Raw genomic sequence first — 19,133 nt, 5'->3', positions numbered from 1 at the left:
CTGGTCTCACACCCGGTCCAGGGCCCCACACGGCTGGCTCCCTGGGGCCCAGCCTGAGCGCAGCAGACGGGAAGGACCTGGGGGCCTGCCCCGCAGAATTCCAGGCTCCCACAGCCGCGCCTGCCCGCGGACCTCTGGGGAGCAGAGGACGCCTCCTGCTGGCCCTGACTTCCCGGCGGAGGCGCAGTGGTGCAGGGTGCTCGGCGAGGCATCTCCACCCTCCGGCCCTGCGGCTGGGCAGCCTGCACCTTATGACCCCACTGGAGTGGCCTTTGCTTGGGCAGGCTGTAGCAATAAGAGGACACAGCAAGCTGGCCAGGCCTGGACTCTGGTCCCTTTATTGAGACTGAGGGCCCAGTGGGTCCATGCAAACAAAAATAAATTTCTCTCCTAAAGCCTGCCTGCAGGCTAGGGCCCCCAGCGTGTCCTGGCGAGGCCCATGGCTGCCCCCAACCCCAGCAGCACACGTCTGGCTCCCTTGGAGTGAGTGGATGCTGCTGCCCAGGATCTGGGGACCCCGAGGGGAAAGAGAGGTACACCCAGGCGGGTCCTCCCGCCCCCAGAAGGGCTGGCCCTGACTCCATGGTCTGCGCGGGCCCGTGGGGCTCATTCGTCCGTCAGGGTGATGACATCGTACTCAATGCCCTGGTGCTGCAGCTGTTGAATGTGCTCAGGCACTGTCTCCTCTGTGCCATACAGGCCCTGGGCTTGAGCCATGGCAGCGTCGGCCACCGCTGCCGGGGGAGGGGGGAGAGGGGAAAGCAGGGTGAGCCTGAGGCCCTGGGAGCTAGGCCTGGGGCCCAGCCCCCACGGCCCTCAGGGTCCAGCTCCCTACCTGTGACAGCCGAGTGTGCGGCAGCCTCAAGTTGTGCCTGTGTGACAAGCTGCTGGCCTGGGGACACAGGCACATACTGGATCTAGGGGGGAGAAGCTGGTGAGAGCCGGCCCTGCAGGGCCACGCCCTTGCCCGGCTCTGCCTGAACCCAGGGCCTACCTGGGGCTCCTGAAGGAATGGGGTCCCTTGTTCATACTGGATGTGCGTGATCTGACCCTCCTGCACCTGCAGAGGGAGCCAGCCGGTGACCCCAGGGAGGAGGCTGCGTAGCTGCCCCAGGCTCGCCCCGCGACCCAGGCCTGGCCCACCTGGATATGATGGCCTTCAGGCACCACGACATATTCCTGAGGGAGCAAGTGCTGGACCCCATCCTGGGAGATGATGTACTGCACCTGAGGGGGAGGCAGGTGCTAGGGCCTTGCTCACTAGGAGTGTGGCTGGGAAGGCTCAGGGCTACCCAGCAAGCCTGGACCCGGGGAGGGGCGGTTTGGGAAGAACTGTTCCTTCCCAGGCCCGTGGGCGGCTCACCTGGTTGTCGGAGGTCACCAGATGCTGCACCGTCTGGCCGTCAGCCGTGGTGATCTCCTGGATGTATGTTGCTTCCTCCTGCCGGGGCCAAGCCAGCTCTAGCCTCGGTGCTCCACCACCAGCCCTGCCCGTGACTCGCCAGCGGGGCCTCCAGTCCCGGCTCTTACCTGATTGGTCACCGTCTGTTCTTGGGCCACGATGATGTGTTCCTGGCCTAGTGCCTGCTGTAGCCGCTCTGGGCCCAGGACTCCGTGACCCGACTGCAGGGCCGCTGGACAGAGAGGGGAGGATGCTCGCTGAAGGCCCTAAGCCTAGAAGAGGCTTCTGGGGCAGTGGCTCAAGTCTGGACCCACGCTGTGCCCCCCCCATCCCAGGGCAGCTCACTGCAGTGTGGCCAGTGCCACGCTGTGCCCCCCGCATCCCAGGGCAGCTCACTGCAGTGTGGCCAGTGCCACGCTGTGCCCCCCCATGCCCTCCCTGTCCCAGTGCCACGCTGTGCCCCCCCATGCTCTCCCTGTCCCAGGGCAGCTCACTGTGCAGTGTGGCCAGTGTCTCCTCATCACTGTTTAGGATGATGGTCTGTGTTGGGGTCCGCGTGGGGGTCCTGGCTGTTGGGGTCCCTGATTTCCTCCCATCAGGACTGTGCAGCCGCTGGATGTGAAACTTAAGGTGCCCATTACGGTTGAAGCTGACAGGGAGAAGGCAGGAAGCTCCAGCGGCTGCAGCAGGTGCGCCCGGCAGCCCCCTGCCGGCACCCCCGCCTCACCGCTGTCCACACAGGTGGCAGGCGAAAGGCTTCTCGTTGGTGTGGGTGAGCACGTGCCGCCGCAGGTCCTTCTTGTTCTTGGAAGCGAAGCTGCACTGGCTGCACTGGTGGGGCCGCAGGCTGGAGTGCTGCGCCATGTGGGCCTGCGGGAGGGCGGAGTTGGGCAGGTGCAGTGCGTCCCCGGCCCCCACAGGGAGCTGGTGACAGTGCCTGGAAGCAAGCAAGGGGCTGGGCACGCACACACAGCACATGGAGGACAAGAACGCAGCAGGCCAGAGGCTGGCTCCCCACAGTCCCCCGGAAAACGCGGGCCTGGCTCGTCTGTTCAGCCAGAGGAGCGCAGGTGCTGAAGGAGGAACAGTGGTCTGACACTGGGCTTGGTCCTGCCTCGCTGGCCTGCTCCCCATCTGGAGGGCTGGCTCGAGGCCGGGCCCTCACTGAGCTCTGAGGACAAGGTGCACTAGGAGCCCACCTCCCTGCCCTGCACCCCTGTGCCCTCAGTGACCGGCAGTGCCAGTCCCTGACCGGCCGCCTGCCGTCACGCCTCAGTGCCCGAGTCCAGTGACCTGTGCTAGGCTCTGCGCCCGCATGCCTGCATCGCACTGGAGACCCTGGCGTCAACGTCTTGTCTCCTGACCAGGGTGAGCTCTCCCAGGACTGGCTGAGTGGCGTCTGGCCCTGGTGGGCGGAGCTGCCTGATAGGTGGCCCAGTGAGTGACGGGGGAGGGGGGTGCTGCACCTACCCGGACCTCGGGCCACTGGCGGGCACTGAAGGGGCAGTCCGGACACTTGAAGGCACTGGGCCCGGCGTGGGCCCGTTTGTGACTCTCCATCTCAGCCCGGCCCGGGAAGGCCTCAGCACAGATCTTGCAGGAAAACTTCTTTGACGCCGTGGCGGCTGCAGACGGGGGCGAGGGGGGCACCGCCAGGCCCAGGGCTTTACTGGCTGCAGGAGGAGGGGAGGCAGAGCTCTCAGAGTCCCCCGCCTGGTGGGTCTTGGCCGGAGAAGGGGGCTCAGGGCCGTCTCTGGGAAGACCCCCACACTGTAGCAGGGGCCACTTGGCTCCAGAGGCCAGGGCATCCGGACTTGGGAAGGAGATGGAGCCATCTGCAGTCAGCTGTGGAGAGACCAGAGGGCATGAGGGGCTGGGGAGGCAGGGAAGAGCAAGGACTTGGCCAGGGCTCAGCACCCCAAGCCCCACCTCGATGTGGTGCAGCTGGGTGCCGTCGGCGGCCATGATGTAGTGGGTGCTGGCTTCTTTCAGGGTGTCGCTCACAACCACAGCCTGGGCTGCCTCCCCTGCAGGCTCCTCGCTGTGGGCAGAGAAGGGGAGGGGTAAGGCCAGGTCCTAGGAGGCTGGAGACCCCAGAGGGAGTCAAGTCGGAGGGCCTGGCCTTGCCCTGTCCCAGACTGACCCTCTGCCATCTTGTGTGATGGTGTATCAGGCACCCAGCATAACCCCTGCTCAAAAGGTAGTGACCCCTGTCCCCTTGCTGGGCACGGCAGGGGGCACGGCCAGCCAGGCAAAGGGCCCCAGGGGGTCTGAACGAGGTGTGGCCAAGTGCAGCATGAGCACAGGGCAGGGCCAGGCCAAGAGGGTGCGAGGAGGGTGACTGCCACCATGAGGCTGGCCCCACGGAGGACCCCGCTGATGAAGGACACAGGGCTGACAGGCTCCCCTAGCCCGAGAGCAGATGGCAGACGCTGACGGGCCCGTTCGGGTGCTGGTCCAGGGATCCTGATCCCATCCCAGCTGAAGTGTGGCACAGGGACTCAGGGCTCCCTCACGTGGCCCAAGGGTTCAGTGAACTCCCAGCACTTCCGCCCCAGGCCACCCACTGCAGGGAAGCCGAGGGCAGCCACTGAACGTCTGAGATGGGAGGCGCCTGGATCCCCAAGGCAAACAGCATGTAGGCTCGGGAACCAAAGAGACCAGGGTTCAGATGCCCTTGGCTCCTACGTGTCTCATCTCTGGCCAGTCACTTAACCTCCTGGGCCTGGCTTGTAAAACGGGAAACGTGGGTCTCACGGAGTACGTTAGGTAAATCACAGTGCCGAGTGCTGGAGCCCCCAGGCATCAGGAAATGGTGGTGCCTGATTCCGCAGGACAAACAGCCCCGCTCCACCTCGGCTTGGGGGGGGGCCTGCATCTGACTGCCCCAGCACGCCTAAAAAAGGCTGCGAGGGGGCAGGTCTCACCTGTAGGGTGTACCAGGAGCTGATGTCCCCTCCTCCATAGGGGGAGCTGTGATGACACTGTAGCCAGCCCCACCAAAGGGACCGGAGGCCAGGGTGATCTGCTGCAGGTCAGGGGAGCCCAGCTGGCTCTCAGCTGCCACGCCGGCCCCCCGCTCTGCCACGTGGAGGGTGACCACCTGTGGAGCGGTGCCTTCGGGGGAGGGCTCCCCACCAGGGGATGCCAGCCCTGCTCCCACATCCTCCGATTTCACCACGGCCACCTGCAATGGCACCACAGGGCACGATGGGCAGGACCCGAGACAAAGGAGCTGACGTTCCAGACCCTTCTCTGGTCCTCGGGGCGCAGCCATATTCCGGTGAGGCCCCGGGCCCCTGCCACTATCGGCACAATCCAGGCTCCTGCTCCTCGTTTACAACCACACCAGGACACGTGGAGAGCATGCAACGCCCCTCTCCCAGGCTGGCACAAGATGCGTGAGTGACGACACCCGACGTGGGTGAGGGTGCAAACTGGCACCCCTCCCACCAGGGCCCACGCCTCTGGCCCACCTATTCTACTTCCAGGAGGTTTCAGAAAAGCAGTTGAAAATACGGAAATATGAATCGCTGCCTAAACCAACGAAAGACTGCAAACGCAGGCCGGCGCCGCAGTGTAGCAGGCTGAGCTGCCGCCTGCGATGCCGGCGCCCCGCAGGTGCTGAGTCAAGTCCCGGCTGCTCCACTTCCCCTCTGGGTCCCTGCTAATGCACCTGGCAAAGCAGACGATGGCTCAAGCACCGGGACCCCTGCCACCCACACAGAGCCCTGGATGGAGCTCCAGGCTCCAGACTTCAGCCTGACCCAGCCCTGGCCTTTGTGGCCATTTGGGGAGAGAACCAGCAGATGGAAGATCTCTGTCTATCTCTGTAACTCTTTCAAAATAAATAAATCCTTAAAAAAATAGGATGCTGATCTCTTAGGAACGAAACAAGGATGGCTACCTTTTTGTAGACACCCAAGGTAAACTCTTCATGGAGTAAGGACTCAAGTGTGAAAAATGGATCCGGAGGGAAAAACCACAAATGAACGTCTCCACAGTCTTGGGGTAAAGGCTGGGGGGGGGGGGAGAGACCTCTCCAGGAAGGGGGGCACCAAAGGCCAAGGCTAACAGACGGACGTGAGCATTCCCTCCTGCGTGGAGTGGGTTCTGCCCCACCCTGGCTGCAGGGTCCGGGGATTTCTGCCCTTACGCATCCTACCCTCTCCACCTTCTCAGGCGGCTGGGCCAGGGGAGGCACTAAGGGACTTGCCCCGCCTCGGAGAAGGACTGGCTGAGCAGGGGCAGGGAGGGCGGTGCGGTGGCGACCGCAGGCAGCTGGGCGGGCCGGGGGGAGAGACGAGCTCGAGGAGGCACGCTGGCCTGACGGGACACGACCACGAGCGGGCTGAGCTAGACAGGGCCCTGCGAGTCTGAGGCTGCACAAGGACCCGGCGAGATGGGAGGCCAGCGCAGGCGCTGGGGAGCACCCACGGGTGGGGTGGCCACAGCAGAAGAACAGCACACGCTGCCGTGGCAGCCAGCACCGGGCCTTGGGAGCTCCTAACCTCCGGGGGCTCCCGGGGCTGCCCATGGGTTTCAGTGGTCTGTCCTGCCCCCCCCCCCCAGTGCTCCCGGCGGCTCACCTGCAGGGCCGCGCCCCCCAGCTCCCGCTGAGCGCTCATGTTCAGCAGCAGATCCAAGGCTGTCTGCGTGGCCATCGCAGTGGACTCCTCGGCTCCTGCGCGGGGAGGGGCCCACGTCTGAGACAGGGCACCCCGTCCTCTAGACCCCCAGGGGCACCCCCAGCCGGTACGGCTCCTAGGGCTCTCAGCACCCCCAGAGCTCACCTTGCTGGTAGATGATGGTGGCGCCACCCAGGGTGTCGGAGCAGAGCAGGGGTGGGGTCTCCGGGGACTGCAGAGGTGCTGCCTCTGGAGCGATCTGTGGGGCGGGGGGCACGGCCAAGCCTGAGAAGGGGCGGCCCAGACTCCAGCCCACTTCTCAAGCCCCTCCCACCTCCCACGGGTCAGGCATCCCCCACGGGTCGGCTTGTCTAAAATCACCTTGCGAGGTATTTACCAGCGCCACGCTCCGGACAGACCAGCCGAGGCTGGGAGGGTGACGTGACTCTCATCGGAAGCAGGGCAAGGATCCGAACCCAGGGCGCTCTGCCAGCTCCCCGTGGGGGCCACCCTTCTGGGGCTGCGAGCAGCTGGCCCTGGACCCAGCCTCCCCTCCTCCTTGGTAACAGAACTCCGAGGTTCACGGGGGAGGGCCACATATCCAGCTCCAAGACCACACTTCTCCCCTCCCTCGCAGCTCAGCCAAGAGTGGCCAGGTAGCTAAGCAGGGAACTTCTGGTATAGTTCGTGAGGACAGCAGGCATCCTCTCCACCCTTTCCTCCTTCTTCTTGCTTGGGATGTGGCTAGAATGGCTGGTGCCCCTGCAACGCACCTGCACTGCGAAGCTATTACAAAGGGGGAGGTCATATGCCTAGACTGACAGAGCCTGGTCCCTGATGGCTCTCAGGGGCCGTGCCAGCCCCGTGGCTGCCTGTGGGATCCTCTGTGCGCGAGAATAAGCCATCTACTTCCATTCCTCCTACTGGCCCAGGAAGCCATGCGAGGCTAAGCTCAGGGCAGCAGCGCGTGGAACCCAGCCCCCTCTAGCCAGTCCAGGGAAGTGGGAATCGCTTTGCTGTCACCCACGGGAGGCCGCTGCAGCCCGGCGTGGCGGCGCCCTGCTCTGGGAGCCTACCTCGGCAGGTCCCGGGGGGCTGGGGGGCGGCGCGGGGGCTGCACGGTGCTGCTGCTTCAGCTCCTCAATCTGCTGCAGAGAGAAGAAGGGGCGCCGGCGGGACGGGGGCTCCTCGGGGTGGCGCCGCCCCCACTCCTCGAAGCTGCTCGCGTGCCGGCACCGCACGTGGAGACGCAGGTTCTTCTTGTGCCGCGTGCTGAAGTGGCAGTACTCACAGGCGAAGGGCTTGGCCCCTGCTGGCACAGGTCCGGGCTGCTGTGTCCACCCCTCCTCCCAGCCCTCCTCTTCCAGGAAGTCTGCCCTGACCGCAGAGGCCTCGCCAGCTGACTCTCCCAGCAGTCCCTCTGTCCACCCCGGTGCGCAGGACAGAGCGGATCAGAGCCGCCCTCCACACCACACGCGCCTTCTCCCTGCAGGCTCCTGTCTTCCAGCCCCATGACCGCACCGCCCTCAGTCGCCTCCCCCGGGTGGACAGGAATCTGGCAACAGGAGGCCCCGCTCCCCTTCCCCGGCTCGAATCAGCTTCGCCAGTCCATCTCTGTGGGCCACGCACGTGCTGCCGCCGCCGCTCCCCTGGTAGCGTGCCCGGGCTCTGGCCCAGCGCCCAGGGCTCACAGGACCCCGGGCACCAACAGAACTCACTTTCCCGACAACTGCCCGGCAGGCACTTCTGACTCTCCATTTCACAAGTGAGCAAGGCCCAGAGAGGGCAAGCAACTGGGCCAGGGCTGTCCAGGCAGCAGCCAGGGAGCTCAGCGGAGAGCGAGCACGACCCAGGAACTAACTCACTCCCCGAACACGGTGGGAGCCGGCTGTTCCCACGGACGGACGAGGACGAGAGCCGAGCCTCTGACCACGGGCACAGGGGACACCAGGCTGACCTGTGTGCTTGACCGCCACGTGGGACAGCAGGAAGTCCTCGCGGAAGGTGCGGTAGGGACAGAAGCTGCACTTGAAGGGCTTGTCGCTGACGTGTGACAGCTGGTGGTTCAGCAGCGCCTTCTTGTCCTCGCAGACGAACTCGCAGAACTCGCACTTGAACCTGCGGGCGGGAGCCGGCGGGAAGGTGAGCGACGCGCTGGGGCCCTCCCAGCCCTGGGCCGCCGGGGGAAGTACCTGCGGTTGGCGACCGCCTGGATGTGCGTGAGCAGGTGCATCTTGAAGGTGTAGCGCTTCTTAAAGGACTTGCCACACTGTGAGGGGTGGGGGGAGTCAGACGCAGGGTGCCGGCGCCCTCCCCTCCGCCCCCGGCTCGCCCGCCCGCGCCCACCTTGTCACACATGTGGGGCTTCTCCGTGCTGTGTGTCTTCAGGTGCTGCGTGAGTCTCTTCTGCATGGGGTACACCCGGCCACACACGGGGCAGGGGAAGGAGCTCAGCTTCGGGGTCTGAGGACACCAGGAAGGGGCGCGGTGGAGAGAGGGAGAGGAGGGAGGGGTGAGACCTCTTTCCCTCCTCCCCCGTCAGCCCCCAGGCAGGCTCCCCTCCCAGCCCACCGCCCTAGACTCACCGGATCCGGCCTCTTCTTCCTGGGGAAGAAAGGCCTAGGAGTTAGACCACAGCTCCCCCAGGCACACCCCAGAACCCCCGCTCCCTGTGCCAGCCTGAGGACACTGCTCCTGCCGAAGCCCTCCCCCCGGGTTCCCTGGGAGGGGCCGGGCGCAGGGACACTTCCTGTCCCCATCAGGAAGCCCACTTGCACGTTAAAGACCCGAGGCAGGATCGCGGCAGCACAGGTGTGTGCCTGTGTGCGTGTGTGTGTGTGTGTATGTGTGTGTACTTGGGTGACTGAGAATATCTGGTCACAGACCTCCTCTTTCACTGTTTTTAAAAGCGGGAAGCCCTGCGAGCACCCAGGAGAGCCGGCTTCCGCACAGAGACAGGCTGGGTCCCAGGCCCAGCGCCTCTGTGCCGGGTGTGGCTCATGCACTGTGAGCCGGCCGGAGGCCACGCCCTCACTCAGCGGGCAGCCTGCACCCCAGGCCTCCCAGGGGGCGAGAGCGGGGAGGAATCCCCTCCAGCCCTCAACAGCTGTCCTCACTTTGCAGATGAGGCTGAAGCTCACAGAAGGGGAGGCTGAAGCTCACAGAAGGGAAGGCTGCACTGGGGAGCCCAGGGGAGCTCAGGGGGAACACTGGGGAGCTCGGGGCCTACGGGTCACCCTGTTCTCAGCCACAGCACCCAGGATGAGTGGCTGTGCCTTTCTCATCACACGTGCATCGGGCCACAAACCAGGCTGGCTCAGCAGGCACTCGGGAAGTGGGACCATGGTTAGCCTGGGCCTCCCCTCTCCCACCACCTGGTAGCCCCACCCCCACGCCCACGCACCGGTCCCGGCTGTGCACGGCCGCGTGCCGGATGACGTCCTTCCGGTAGACACTGGTGTAGCTGCACTCGTCACACTTGTAGGGTTTGCTGCCCACGTGGTTGAACATGTGCTCCTGGGAGAGGCAGGGAGATGGGGCTGGGGCCCGGCCTCCCTGGCTGTGCCCACAGCCTGGTGGTGGCCACGGGATCAGGCTCCCGGAGTGAGGGGAGGCAAACAGACGCTGTGACAAGGGGCAAGGCCTCCAAAGGCTGGGGACCACCCTGGCCAGGGACCCTCTCTGTGCCAGGCCCCATGCCGGCTCACCATCTGACGAAGGAGGGAACCGAGGCTCGGGGTGAAGGGACCTTTGGTCACAGGGCTTGGGACTGAACCCAGGCCGCACGGCTCCCCAATGAACTCCCTTCCCACTGTGCTATGTATGTGGCATCGCCCCTGTGGAGCCCGTGGCCACCACCCTGTGTGCACGGGATGAAGCACCACACAGGGAGCCCCCGCCACGCCTGCCGGCTGTGGCGCCCTGGTCAGGCCTCCTGCACCTCCTGGGGCGGCCGCGCGCAGTGCTGGCACCCCAGATCAGAGCGCTGGTCCGGCTCCCAGCGACTCTGCCCCCGATCCAGCTCCCTGCTAACGCGCCCAAGAAAGCTGCCTGCCACCCGTGTGGGAGCCCTGGGACGAGTTCTGGGATCCAGCCTGCCCAGGCCCAGCCCTGTGGTCACTGGGAAGTGAAGTCAGCAGATAGCATCTCTCTCTCTCTGCCTTTCAAACAAATAAATAAATATTCTGGAAATAAGCAAACTGGGACTGTGGACCTACGGCTCACTGGGCCGCGCGACGATGGAGTTCCAGGTGCTGGGTAAAAGGCTCAGGGCTGCTCTGGGCTGCAGGAGCCCCTCTCCTGAGGCTCGCTGCCGCCCTCTGCTGGACGGCCTTCTAACACACGAATCAGAGGACCAGCCCGAGGTGGGACACCAGCAAACTGGCGATGCCCACCGTGGGAACAGCTCCCCGGAAAATGCGAGGCCACTGAACCCCGCACAACCCGCTCCCCACATCCCGCAGGGCTGGAAGAGCTGGCAGCCCTCGTGCCCCGGCAACCCCACCCCCGACAGCGCCATGGGGCGGACCCCCACCGCTCCCTCCGCCTCCCCGGGCCCGAAGGCGGCTGCACCTTGAGCGAGGACCAGCGGCGGGAGCGGTAGCTGCACTGCAGGCACTTGAAGAGCTGGGGGTCGCCGGACTCGTGGGAGTTGACGTGGAAGCGCAGGTCGTCGTGCGACAGGAAGCGAGAGCCGCAGATGCGGCACAGGTAGGGCCTTAGGAGCGGCTTGGGCGACTTGTAGTAGTACCTGCCGGGTGGGGGGGAGCGGCCTGGCTGGGCGGGGCCTGTCCACCCCCAGCCCTGGCCCCGGCCCACCCTGGCCCGCGCTCCTCCTCCTTACTTGCGGTACTTCTTGCCCAGGAAGCGCCTGGAGGGCCGCCCCCGGCGGCGGGGCGGGGCGTCGGGCTCGTCAGGGCAGCCGGGCGCCGCGTTCTCGGCGTCCGACTGGCTCACCCCCGGCTCCAGGAGGGCCCGGCCGCCCAGGTGTCCGGGGCCCGAGGAGCTGGGAGCCTCGGGGTCCTGTGGCGCCAGCGGGCTCTGTCCACTCTGGGAGCTCACCAGAGGCTCTGCGTCCACACCTGCCGAGGGTGCCGGGGCACAAATCCGTCAAGACCCTGCCAGCCGCGGGGCAACGCAGCGAGCCTGGGTCACAGGGCAGCCCTGCTGGACACCTCGCAGTCGGGAGACCTGCATTCGAGGCTCGGCTCTGTCCCGGGCTTGCTGTGCCAAACCCCTCCCAGCCGTCGCGTGGGGACCGGCATCGCGGCTCTGGCAACCCCCCAGGACAGCCCTAGCAGTTCTCCCGAGGGCGCATGCGTCGTGGGGAGGTGGCCTAGCTGCAGCTGATGGCATAGCTTCTGAAGCCAGAGTGATGGGAGTGTGTCACCTCTACAGCCCACAAAGGACTTCAACAGAGCCCCCAAACCAGCAGGGCTACAGATGCCGGGGGGGGGGGTGGTGGTGGCGCTGGCTACCCAGGCGTGTTCACCTGTGCAGGGTGCGTGAGTGCATGCGCACACGTACTGCGGTATAGAAGTTATTTGGAAAAGAGGCTAACGAACAGTTCTCCCACGCTGCCCGTACCCAGCAGCCACCGTGTCCTCCTGTGTGCATGTTTAGGCTGAAAGCGGTCTTGAAGGGCAGGTGCTGCTGTCACCTCCGTTCACTCACATGGAACAGGAGGTCCGGGGCCACGTCACGAGCTTGCAGCCACAGAGCAGGTGCACACGCCCCGACTGGCTCCTCCCCGCCCCCGCCTGCAGGCTTCAAGCCAGGGCTCCTGGCCGCTGCCTCAGCCTCATGCGTTTTCCTCCGCTGTCAGTTTGGTAGTGATATTTCGGTCCTATCTCATCGGTTCAGCCACAAGGACCGAACTTCGGTTTTGCCGTGAGACTTACTGCTGGAAGCTACTTCCGGAAAGCTGAACTACAGGGCCGGCTCTGCAAGGCCCCTCCCCTCCCAGGAGGCTGCGGCCGGCCTGGGGGAGGGGCTGCTCTGCACCACGCACTCGGAGACCCCTCCCACAACCCAGTCTCACCGTCCGGCAGGTCCGACGTCTCCAGGCGGGGCACCTTCCGGGGCCTGCCGGGTCTCCTTCGGGTTCTGGGGGTGCTGGGGCTGGGGCGCTGGGGCCGCAGCTGCCGCCCTCGGGGCTCGTCCTCGGCTGGGTTGTAGTCGCTGTCCTCTGGGGACAGTGAAGGCAGGCAGAGGCTTACTCCACTCCTCCGGGAAGAGGCCCATTTCTCCACCCTTGCCTGCTCTCCAGGCCCACCCGTGACGCCCCCTCCAGAAGCCCTCCTGGAAGCCCCTGCCTGACCGTGAGCACTCTCCCTATACAAGTTCATGTGGCCCTTCACGTGAGTTAGAAAAAGGCGCCTTGGGGCTGGCACTGTGGCAAAGCACTCTGGGCCTCCACCTGCACTACTGGCATCCCACATGGGCACTGGTTTGAGTCCCGACTGCCCCACTTCCGATCCAGCTCTCTGCTATGGCCTGGGAAAGCAGTGGAAGATGGCCCAAGTGCTTGGGCCCCTACACCTGCATGGAAGACCCGGAAGAAGCTCCTGGCTCCTGGCTTCAGATTGGCCTAGCTCTGGCTCTGGCCATTGCGGCCATTTGAGGAGTAAATCAGCAGATAAAAGACCTTTCTCTCTCTCTTTGGCTCTGCCTTTCAAATAAATAAATAAATCTTTTTAAAAAAATGTCTAGAAAAGTAAAATGATTCACTCATGACTTGTTAATGACTGCATGCTGAAAGAACATTTTAGATATATTAAATAAATATACGATTAAACTCAGCTTTCCCTCAGTCTTTTTATAACCATGGCTCCTGGGCCAGCGTTATGGTGCGTGGGTTAAACCACCACCTGCGATGCCCGATCCCGAATCGGAGCTCCACTTCCCATCCAGCTCCGGCTGATGCACCTGGGAGAGCAGCAGCAGGTGGCCCAAGCACTTAGGCTTCTGCACCCACGCGGGAGGCCTGGATGGAGCTCCTGGCTCCTGGCTTCGACCTAGCCCAGGCTTGACCATGGCAGCCACTTGGGGAGTGAACCAACAGATGGGAGATCTCTCTGTCTCTGCCTCACTCTGTCACTCTGCCTTTCGAATAAATAAATCTTGAAAAAAATAAAAACCAAAAACATGGTTCCCCAAACAACGGCAAGTACGCAGGTGTCTGCCCGTGTCACAGGTCTGCAGGGCGAGCGCGACCTTCCCAGCATGCCGCCTGCACAGCTGCACAGACCAGTCCTGGAGCGGAGTGAGCGCCTCTCCCGGGGCACCCACGGCTGTGTCCGCGCCTGTTTCTCCTGGCACTCCCGTGAGCCGCAGGGGCTCCATGACTATGGGCGGGGCGCCCACGGCTGTGTCCGCGCCCACTCCTCCCCCCCAGTCCTCCCGTGAGCCGCAGGGGCTCCGTGACTATGGGCGGGGCGCCCACGGCTGTGTCCGCGCCCACTCCTCTCCCCCAGTCCTCCCGTGAGCCGCAGGGGCTCCATGACTATGGGCGGGGCGCCCACGGCTGTGTCCGCGCCCACTCCTCTCCCTCAGTCCTCCCGTGAGCCGCAGGGGCTCCGTGACTATGGGTGGGGCGCCCACGGCTGTGTCCGCGCCCACTCCTCTCCCCCAGTCCTCCCGTGAGCCGCAGGGGCTCCGTGACTATGGGCGGGGCGCCCACGGCTGTGTCCGCGCCCACTCCTCTCCCCCAGTCCTCCTGTGAACCGCAGGGGCTCCGTGACTGTGGGTGGGTAGGGAGCCCACGGCTGTGTCCACGCCCACTGCTCTCTCCTGGCCTTCCCGTGAGCCACAGGGGCTCCGTGACTGTGGGTGGATGGGTGGGAGCCCACGGTGGCCTACCCTCTAGGTCGTCAATGGCGCCAGCGTCTACTATGTCGTCGTCCTCCTCCTCCTCCGGCCCCTCCTCCTCCTGGGTCCTGGTCACAGCGCCCCACTTCCGCACACGGCCCTTCTTGCCGGCTGCGGCTGTGGCTGCGGATGGCGAGACGAGCTTGCCAGGGCCAGTCCCCGGCTCCCCAGCCCTGTGTAGCCCCCGGCGGGCAGCCGCCGCGCACGCACCTGGCCGGAAGTGGCGCTCGCGCATGTGGCGCAGCAGCGTGGCCTTGGTGCTGCTCCGGTACTGGCACATCTTGCACTTGAACTGCTGCACCACCACCACCTCCATCATGGCCTCCAGGCTCTGCAGGTCTGGCTCCTCCGCGCCAGAGGCCGGGGGTGGCTGTGCTGGCGAGCTGGGCCCGCCCCGCACCTCCTCAGGTGGCTCGAGGCAGGTGGACGTGGACGTGGGGCCGTCGGCCAGGGCCTCGATGGCTGCCAGGCTGTGGGCCAGGGTGGAAGTCGACATCGGTGATGTCATGGGGGCTCCTGCAGAGGGGAGGTAAACGGAAGACAAGGCTGGCCACGAGCGCCACCAGCCGCCCCGCCATCAGCTGGTCTGTGATCTCCGAACAAAATTTTCCTCCAAAAGCCAATTTGCCAGTAGGGAAACTGAGGCCCAGAGCAGAGCCAACCTGCCACGGAAGTGCGTGGCAGACCCTTCTCCCCAACTCCCCCCAGGGCTGCGGGGTCTCACCATCGTCTGGGCCCTGCAGGAGCAGGTACCGGGTGGTCTCAGCTCCCCCATCTTCTGCACTGGTCACAGTGATGCAGCCTGGACAAAGGTGGAGTGGGGAGGGGAGGTGACGGGAGGGGTGGGTCACAAGGCTGGGGGAGGCACCGAACCCACGGCGCCACTCTGGGCTGTGAGTGGGCCTGGCCCAATGTGAGACCAAAGCCAGCCACGTGGCCCCTCTGAGCCCGGGGCCTCCGTGGTGTCCGTGACCCCTGGCCAGGCTCACAGGAGGTTGGTGTGGGTCCCGTGTTGTGCGCACAGCAATCCAGTGGTCACGCAGGACCCCAGGCCTGCAAAGTCCTCCTCCTTCCTCTCCAAGGCTTCCCCAGGTAGAGGCCCAACTCCCACGCCACGCTCTCGGGAATGGGCTGCAGGACCCTCCCTCGGCGTTTGAGGGGCTACGCCCAGAGGTTTGCTGTGCCCCCGTGCCTGTCATGGGCAGGCTCCGTGGGCCCCTCACAGCAAGAGCCCCGAGGGGAGAGTCCAGGAGCACCCGGCCCAGGCCAGCACGGTGCCTGCAGGACCCAAGCAGTGCTGGACAGGAAGTGTTTAGAACAGCCCCCGCCCCGTGCGCGCATGCGCGTGCACACAGATGTGTCCCCTGTCCCCTCCCTCTGCCACCCTTGTCGCCCCCACCTGACTCACCCTGGATCACGTCGGGCCCGAGCGTGGACTCGATGATCCTGTCGATGGCCGAGCCCAGATCCGAGGAGGAGGCCGTGCAATCGGAGGCCAGCGCGCTGGGGTCCGGGAGCGCGCTGGAGTGCACCAGCGCCGGGGGGCCGCCCGCCACGCCTGCCACCGGCTCCCGGGACACAGAGGAGGAGTCGGGGAGGTAGCCGTGGGGCAGAGGGTCAGCGCTGCAGCTGCTTTCCGATACCTCCTCCTGGGGGGGGGGGGGCAGGGAACAGGGCGGGAGGAGGTTCCATGAGGCAGGGCGGCTCCTGCTTGCTGGACAGGTGAGCAGACCTCCAGCCCCAGTGAGGACCAGCCGGAGAAGCCACCAGAGACCCCAGGAGCAGCTTGCGGGGTCCCTGGCTCTGGTCAGGGGCTACCCCAGAGTGAGGGGTGGGGTGCCCCGCCCACAGGTGGGCGGAGCTATTTCCACGGGGCTCCTGCCTCCTGCAGTGTCCCCCGGTGGACTCCCCAGCCTTCTCACAGCTGCTACCTCTTCTCCGCCGCTCACCCCGCCCCAAGGCCAAGGGCGGACCTCTGTCCTCCGTGGTGCAGCCGCCCGGCACCCTGCACCACACTCATGCTCGCGGCATGGTGATGCCCCCTGCTCTATGCCCAGGGCCCAGCACATGCCGGGCACGTGCAGACCCATCTCTGCTGAACTAATGAACCCCGGGACGCACGGTGAGGGCCATCGCCGGGCACCCCTACCAGCTGACGCCCGGGACACCACCGCTACGTGGCAGGTGCGTGCTGTGCGCTGGGCACCTAGTCACCCGTCCCGTCCTCGGAGAGGCTGCCACGCCCACCTACAGGTGTGGAAACCCGGCTAGAAGCTGGGCGCCCAAGAGGACAAGGCGCTCCGGACCCACGCACAGACAGACTCTTAACAGGCCGCCCGCCAGGGGAAGGCAGGGCCCGCACTCGCCTGGGACACCTGCGCACGCAGGGAGCCCACAGCCAAGACCTGACCCTGGCCCTGGCCGCACGCTGTGGTTCCTGTGAGATGCGGGGCATGTGGCTCCGTGCCATATAAGGCCTGAAGTTTGCCCGAGCACCACCCCCCCGGGGGGTTGGCACGGAGCCTGGCTCCCCCGAAAGCGGCAACGACCAACATCAGCCACCAGTCGAGCTTGCTGGCCGGCCAGGCACCGCTGCCCGCGTCCCCGCCTCCACCCACGCGGCCACGCCGCGGCGTACCAGACAGCTGCCGCGGTCCGAGCTCTGTCCCACGCCAGAGTCGTCGGCCTCCGCCGGCCCCGGGCCGGCCGCCGCGTCGCTGCTGTCCGCGGACACGGCTTCCGAGGTGCCCACTCCCAGGCCGCTCTCGGAGGGCTCCTCCGGCCCGCCGGGCCGAGGGGCCGCGTCGCTACTGCTCTCCACCTCGTTCTCCTCCATCGGCTCGGGGAGCTGCCTGACAGGAGGGCGCGGGATCTGGGGCTTTCACTCTGCGAGGAGAGGTGGCCGGAGTTGGAGCGCGCGGGCCACCTTCCCGCCGTGGGCAGCCACAGCCCACCCAGCTGCACCCCTGCGCCCATTTCGCAGAGGCAAAGACTGAGTCTCCGGCGAGGCACGGCTTCCTCGTGTACGGCGAGGGACGCTCCCAGAAGAGGACGAGGAAGCCCAGCCTCCCAGGCTAGGAGCCTCCGCCGGGCGGGGTGGTCACTGGTCGGTCACCGTGACCCTTTCCCCGCCCCTGCACGGTGGCCCGCTCGGTGAGCCCCGTCCGGGCTCAGCGGTTCAGCCCCGCGGGCCCCCCGAGTCCCCCCGGTGCAGGGTCGGTGGTACAGCCCGCAGGCCCCCCGGGTCAGTGGTTCGCTCCCCCCGCCCCTGGCTCCCCGGCAGAGGGGGCTGACAGCGACGGTCTCGGGGCCTGGCGACGCGGGGCTGTCCCCGGCGCTGCCTGCGCTCCAGGCCCGGCGCCATCTTGTGGCGGCGCCGGGTTTCCGCTCAGGCAAGTGCGAGAGCGACTAAAGGGCCTGGGACCCCGGGGCCCTGTTCGGACAGCCCCGCCGGGCCCGGGACCTGGCCGCCGGGTGCTCGCGCAGTGGGGCCCCCCTCCCCGGCAGGGTGCAGTGGGGCGGCCGCACTCGACCCGACGCTCACCTGAGGCCTCCGGCACCGCGTTCCTCTCCGGCTCCGGCATCGACGGGGTCGCCATCCTCTTTCCCCCGCCGCGGAGGGACCCATCGGCCTTCGGGAGCCGGAACTACTTCCACCGCCGGCTCCGGGCAAGGACAGATATGCGGCGTCCGGGAGGCCGCTCCGTGGCCTCGGAACTACAGCCGGGCTCGGAAGGACCCCAGAATTTCTTTGTGCTGCCCAGCACGGGCGACGCGGGCCCGCCGGGGGCCGGGGACTACCTTTTCTCCTGGCGGAGGGTTACAGAGGAAGTGAGCCGTGACGTCACGCTGGGTCCCTTCCCGGGGCCGCAGGGGTGGGCGCGGCGAGAGCGGGGAGCAGCCGTGGGCGGGCGCGGTGGTGGGCGTGGCCGTGGGCGTGGCTCCTGCCGGTGGGTGGTGGCGGGAGCTTAGGTTTGGCGGGCGGGGAGCAAATGTCACCGTCGTTTTCTCGGGCTGTGGGTCGGTTCCAGAACGCTCTCCTGGAGAGTGGTCGAATCCCGCGGGTTAGGTTTGCCGGGGCGGGCGCGGGGACGCGGGGGTCCGGGCGCGGAGGCGGGGCGGGGGGCGCGGGGAGCCCGTGCCTGGCCCGAGCTTTGCTGAGTTAACGGGCAGAGACGGCTGTGCGGCGCTCGCGGGAGGAGTCGGGCGCCGCGGGTTCCGTCCCCGCATCAACTTGTTTCCCACGTTATTATCAGTCGACAGACACTAGGGGAGAAGACTCAAGCCGGAGACTTGGTGTATTGAAAAGCGGGCGGCGGGCTGAGCCGCCGGCGTCCCGTGTGCGCGCAGGTTCGAGTCCGGGCTGATGCGCCTGGGAAAGCAGCAGAGGGTGACCCAGGTGCTTGGGCCCCTCACCCGCGTGGGAGACCCAGAACAAGAGCCTGGCCTCGGCCCGGCCCGGTGCCAGCCCGTGTGGGGAGTGAGCCGAGGGCTGGAAGATCTCTGGGTCTCTCCTTTGTAACTTTCAAATAAATGAATAATCTTTTAAAAAATGAGACAGCCGGCGCCGCTGCTGTAAGCGCTGGGTCCTCGTGACGCCCCCGGGGCGCAGTTGCCAGTGTTGTCTGCATTTTGCTGGGAGGGGGTGGAAGCTGGCCTGGTGCAGCAGCCGCAATCCTTGGTTCTCAAGCAAGGTGGCATGGCCGCTGTTTTCCCGTTTCACAGATGGGGAAACTGAGGCCTAGCAGGAGGAAGGGACTTGCTGTCTGAGAGTCCAGGCCGGATCCACAGGGCGGAGTGGTCCCCCAGGGATGTCGGTTGCGGGCTTGCCAGGTGCTGTGTCCGGTGACTCACAGCCGCAGCAACCAGAGAGGGCTCAAGGCCGCTCCCATGTCACAGGTGAGGAGAATCCTGCGGTGGGGTCGGCAGAGCTGGGCCTCAGACGCCCGGTCCAGTGCTCCTTCCAGGAGGGCAGCAGGCAGGCGCTCAGGGGCCATCCCTGCCTTCTGTCTCCTTGGCATTGCCCTCTCAGGCCTTAGTCAAACCTGTTTTAAAAACCTATTTATAGGTTAAAGCTACCGCCACTTAGCATAATGAGCCCCTGGAGTTCCTTCCCCATGGTGCAAATGAAGGCTTCCTGTTGGTTATCCTAAATCTTTCAGGGCTGGAGCAGGGTGGGTTCGGAGAGAAAGACCCCAGGACCAGAACACCTGGTCTCAGAAAACAAATTGGCC

The 19,133-nt window shown here is 66.0% G+C and overlaps 1 protein-coding gene across 1 annotated transcript; it reads right to left on the bottom strand.

Annotated features, from left to right (window-relative positions):
* Window positions 1-312: 312 nt before the first annotated feature.
* On the bottom strand, window positions 313-17,956 carry ZNF335 (zinc finger protein 335). The gene is made up of 28 exons (XM_051844986.2): window positions 17,444-17,956; window positions 16,538-16,785; window positions 15,308-15,548; window positions 14,624-14,701; window positions 14,110-14,415; window positions 13,891-14,022; window positions 12,071-12,217; window positions 10,874-11,111; window positions 10,603-10,780; window positions 9,434-9,546; window positions 8,616-8,634; window positions 8,377-8,493; window positions 8,223-8,299; window positions 7,988-8,148; window positions 7,107-7,339; window positions 6,196-6,289; window positions 5,992-6,086; window positions 4,330-4,589; window positions 3,332-3,443; window positions 2,873-3,247; window positions 2,130-2,272; window positions 1,897-2,051; window positions 1,531-1,634; window positions 1,364-1,441; window positions 1,144-1,227; window positions 995-1,060; window positions 836-917; window positions 313-734 (listed from the first exon to the last, which is right to left on the bottom strand). The coding sequence occupies exons 2-28, from the start codon at window positions 16,733-16,735 to the stop codon at window positions 607-609; spliced, it is 4,014 nt and encodes a 1,337-aa protein (XP_051700946.2). The 5' UTR covers window positions 16,736-16,785; window positions 17,444-17,956; the 3' UTR covers window positions 313-606.
* Window positions 17,957-19,133: the final 1,177 nt, after the last annotated feature.

Source organism: Oryctolagus cuniculus, chromosome 11, assembly GCF_964237555.1.
Source record: "Oryctolagus cuniculus chromosome 11, mOryCun1.1, whole genome shotgun sequence".
NCBI lineage: Eukaryota > Metazoa > Chordata > Mammalia > Lagomorpha > Leporidae > Oryctolagus > Oryctolagus cuniculus.
Note: the sequence above shows the minus strand (reverse complement) of the source record. Positions and strands in the feature narration are given on the sequence as shown.

Bases quoted from the DNA above. Each gene is read 5' to 3' on its own strand.
- ZNF335 (XM_051844986.2), bottom strand. From the start codon at position 16,735: ATGGAGGAGAACGAGGTGGAGAGCAGTAGCGACGCGGCCCCTCGGCCC. The intron at 8,149-8,222 runs GTACTTCCCCCG...TCCCGCCCGCAG, and splicing joins CAGGCGGTCGCCAACCGCAG to GTTCAAGTGCGAGTTCTGCG. The intron at 735-835 runs GTAGGGAGCTGG...CTCCCCCGGCAG, and splicing joins CGCACACTCGGCTGTCACAG to CGGTGGCCGACGCTGCCATG.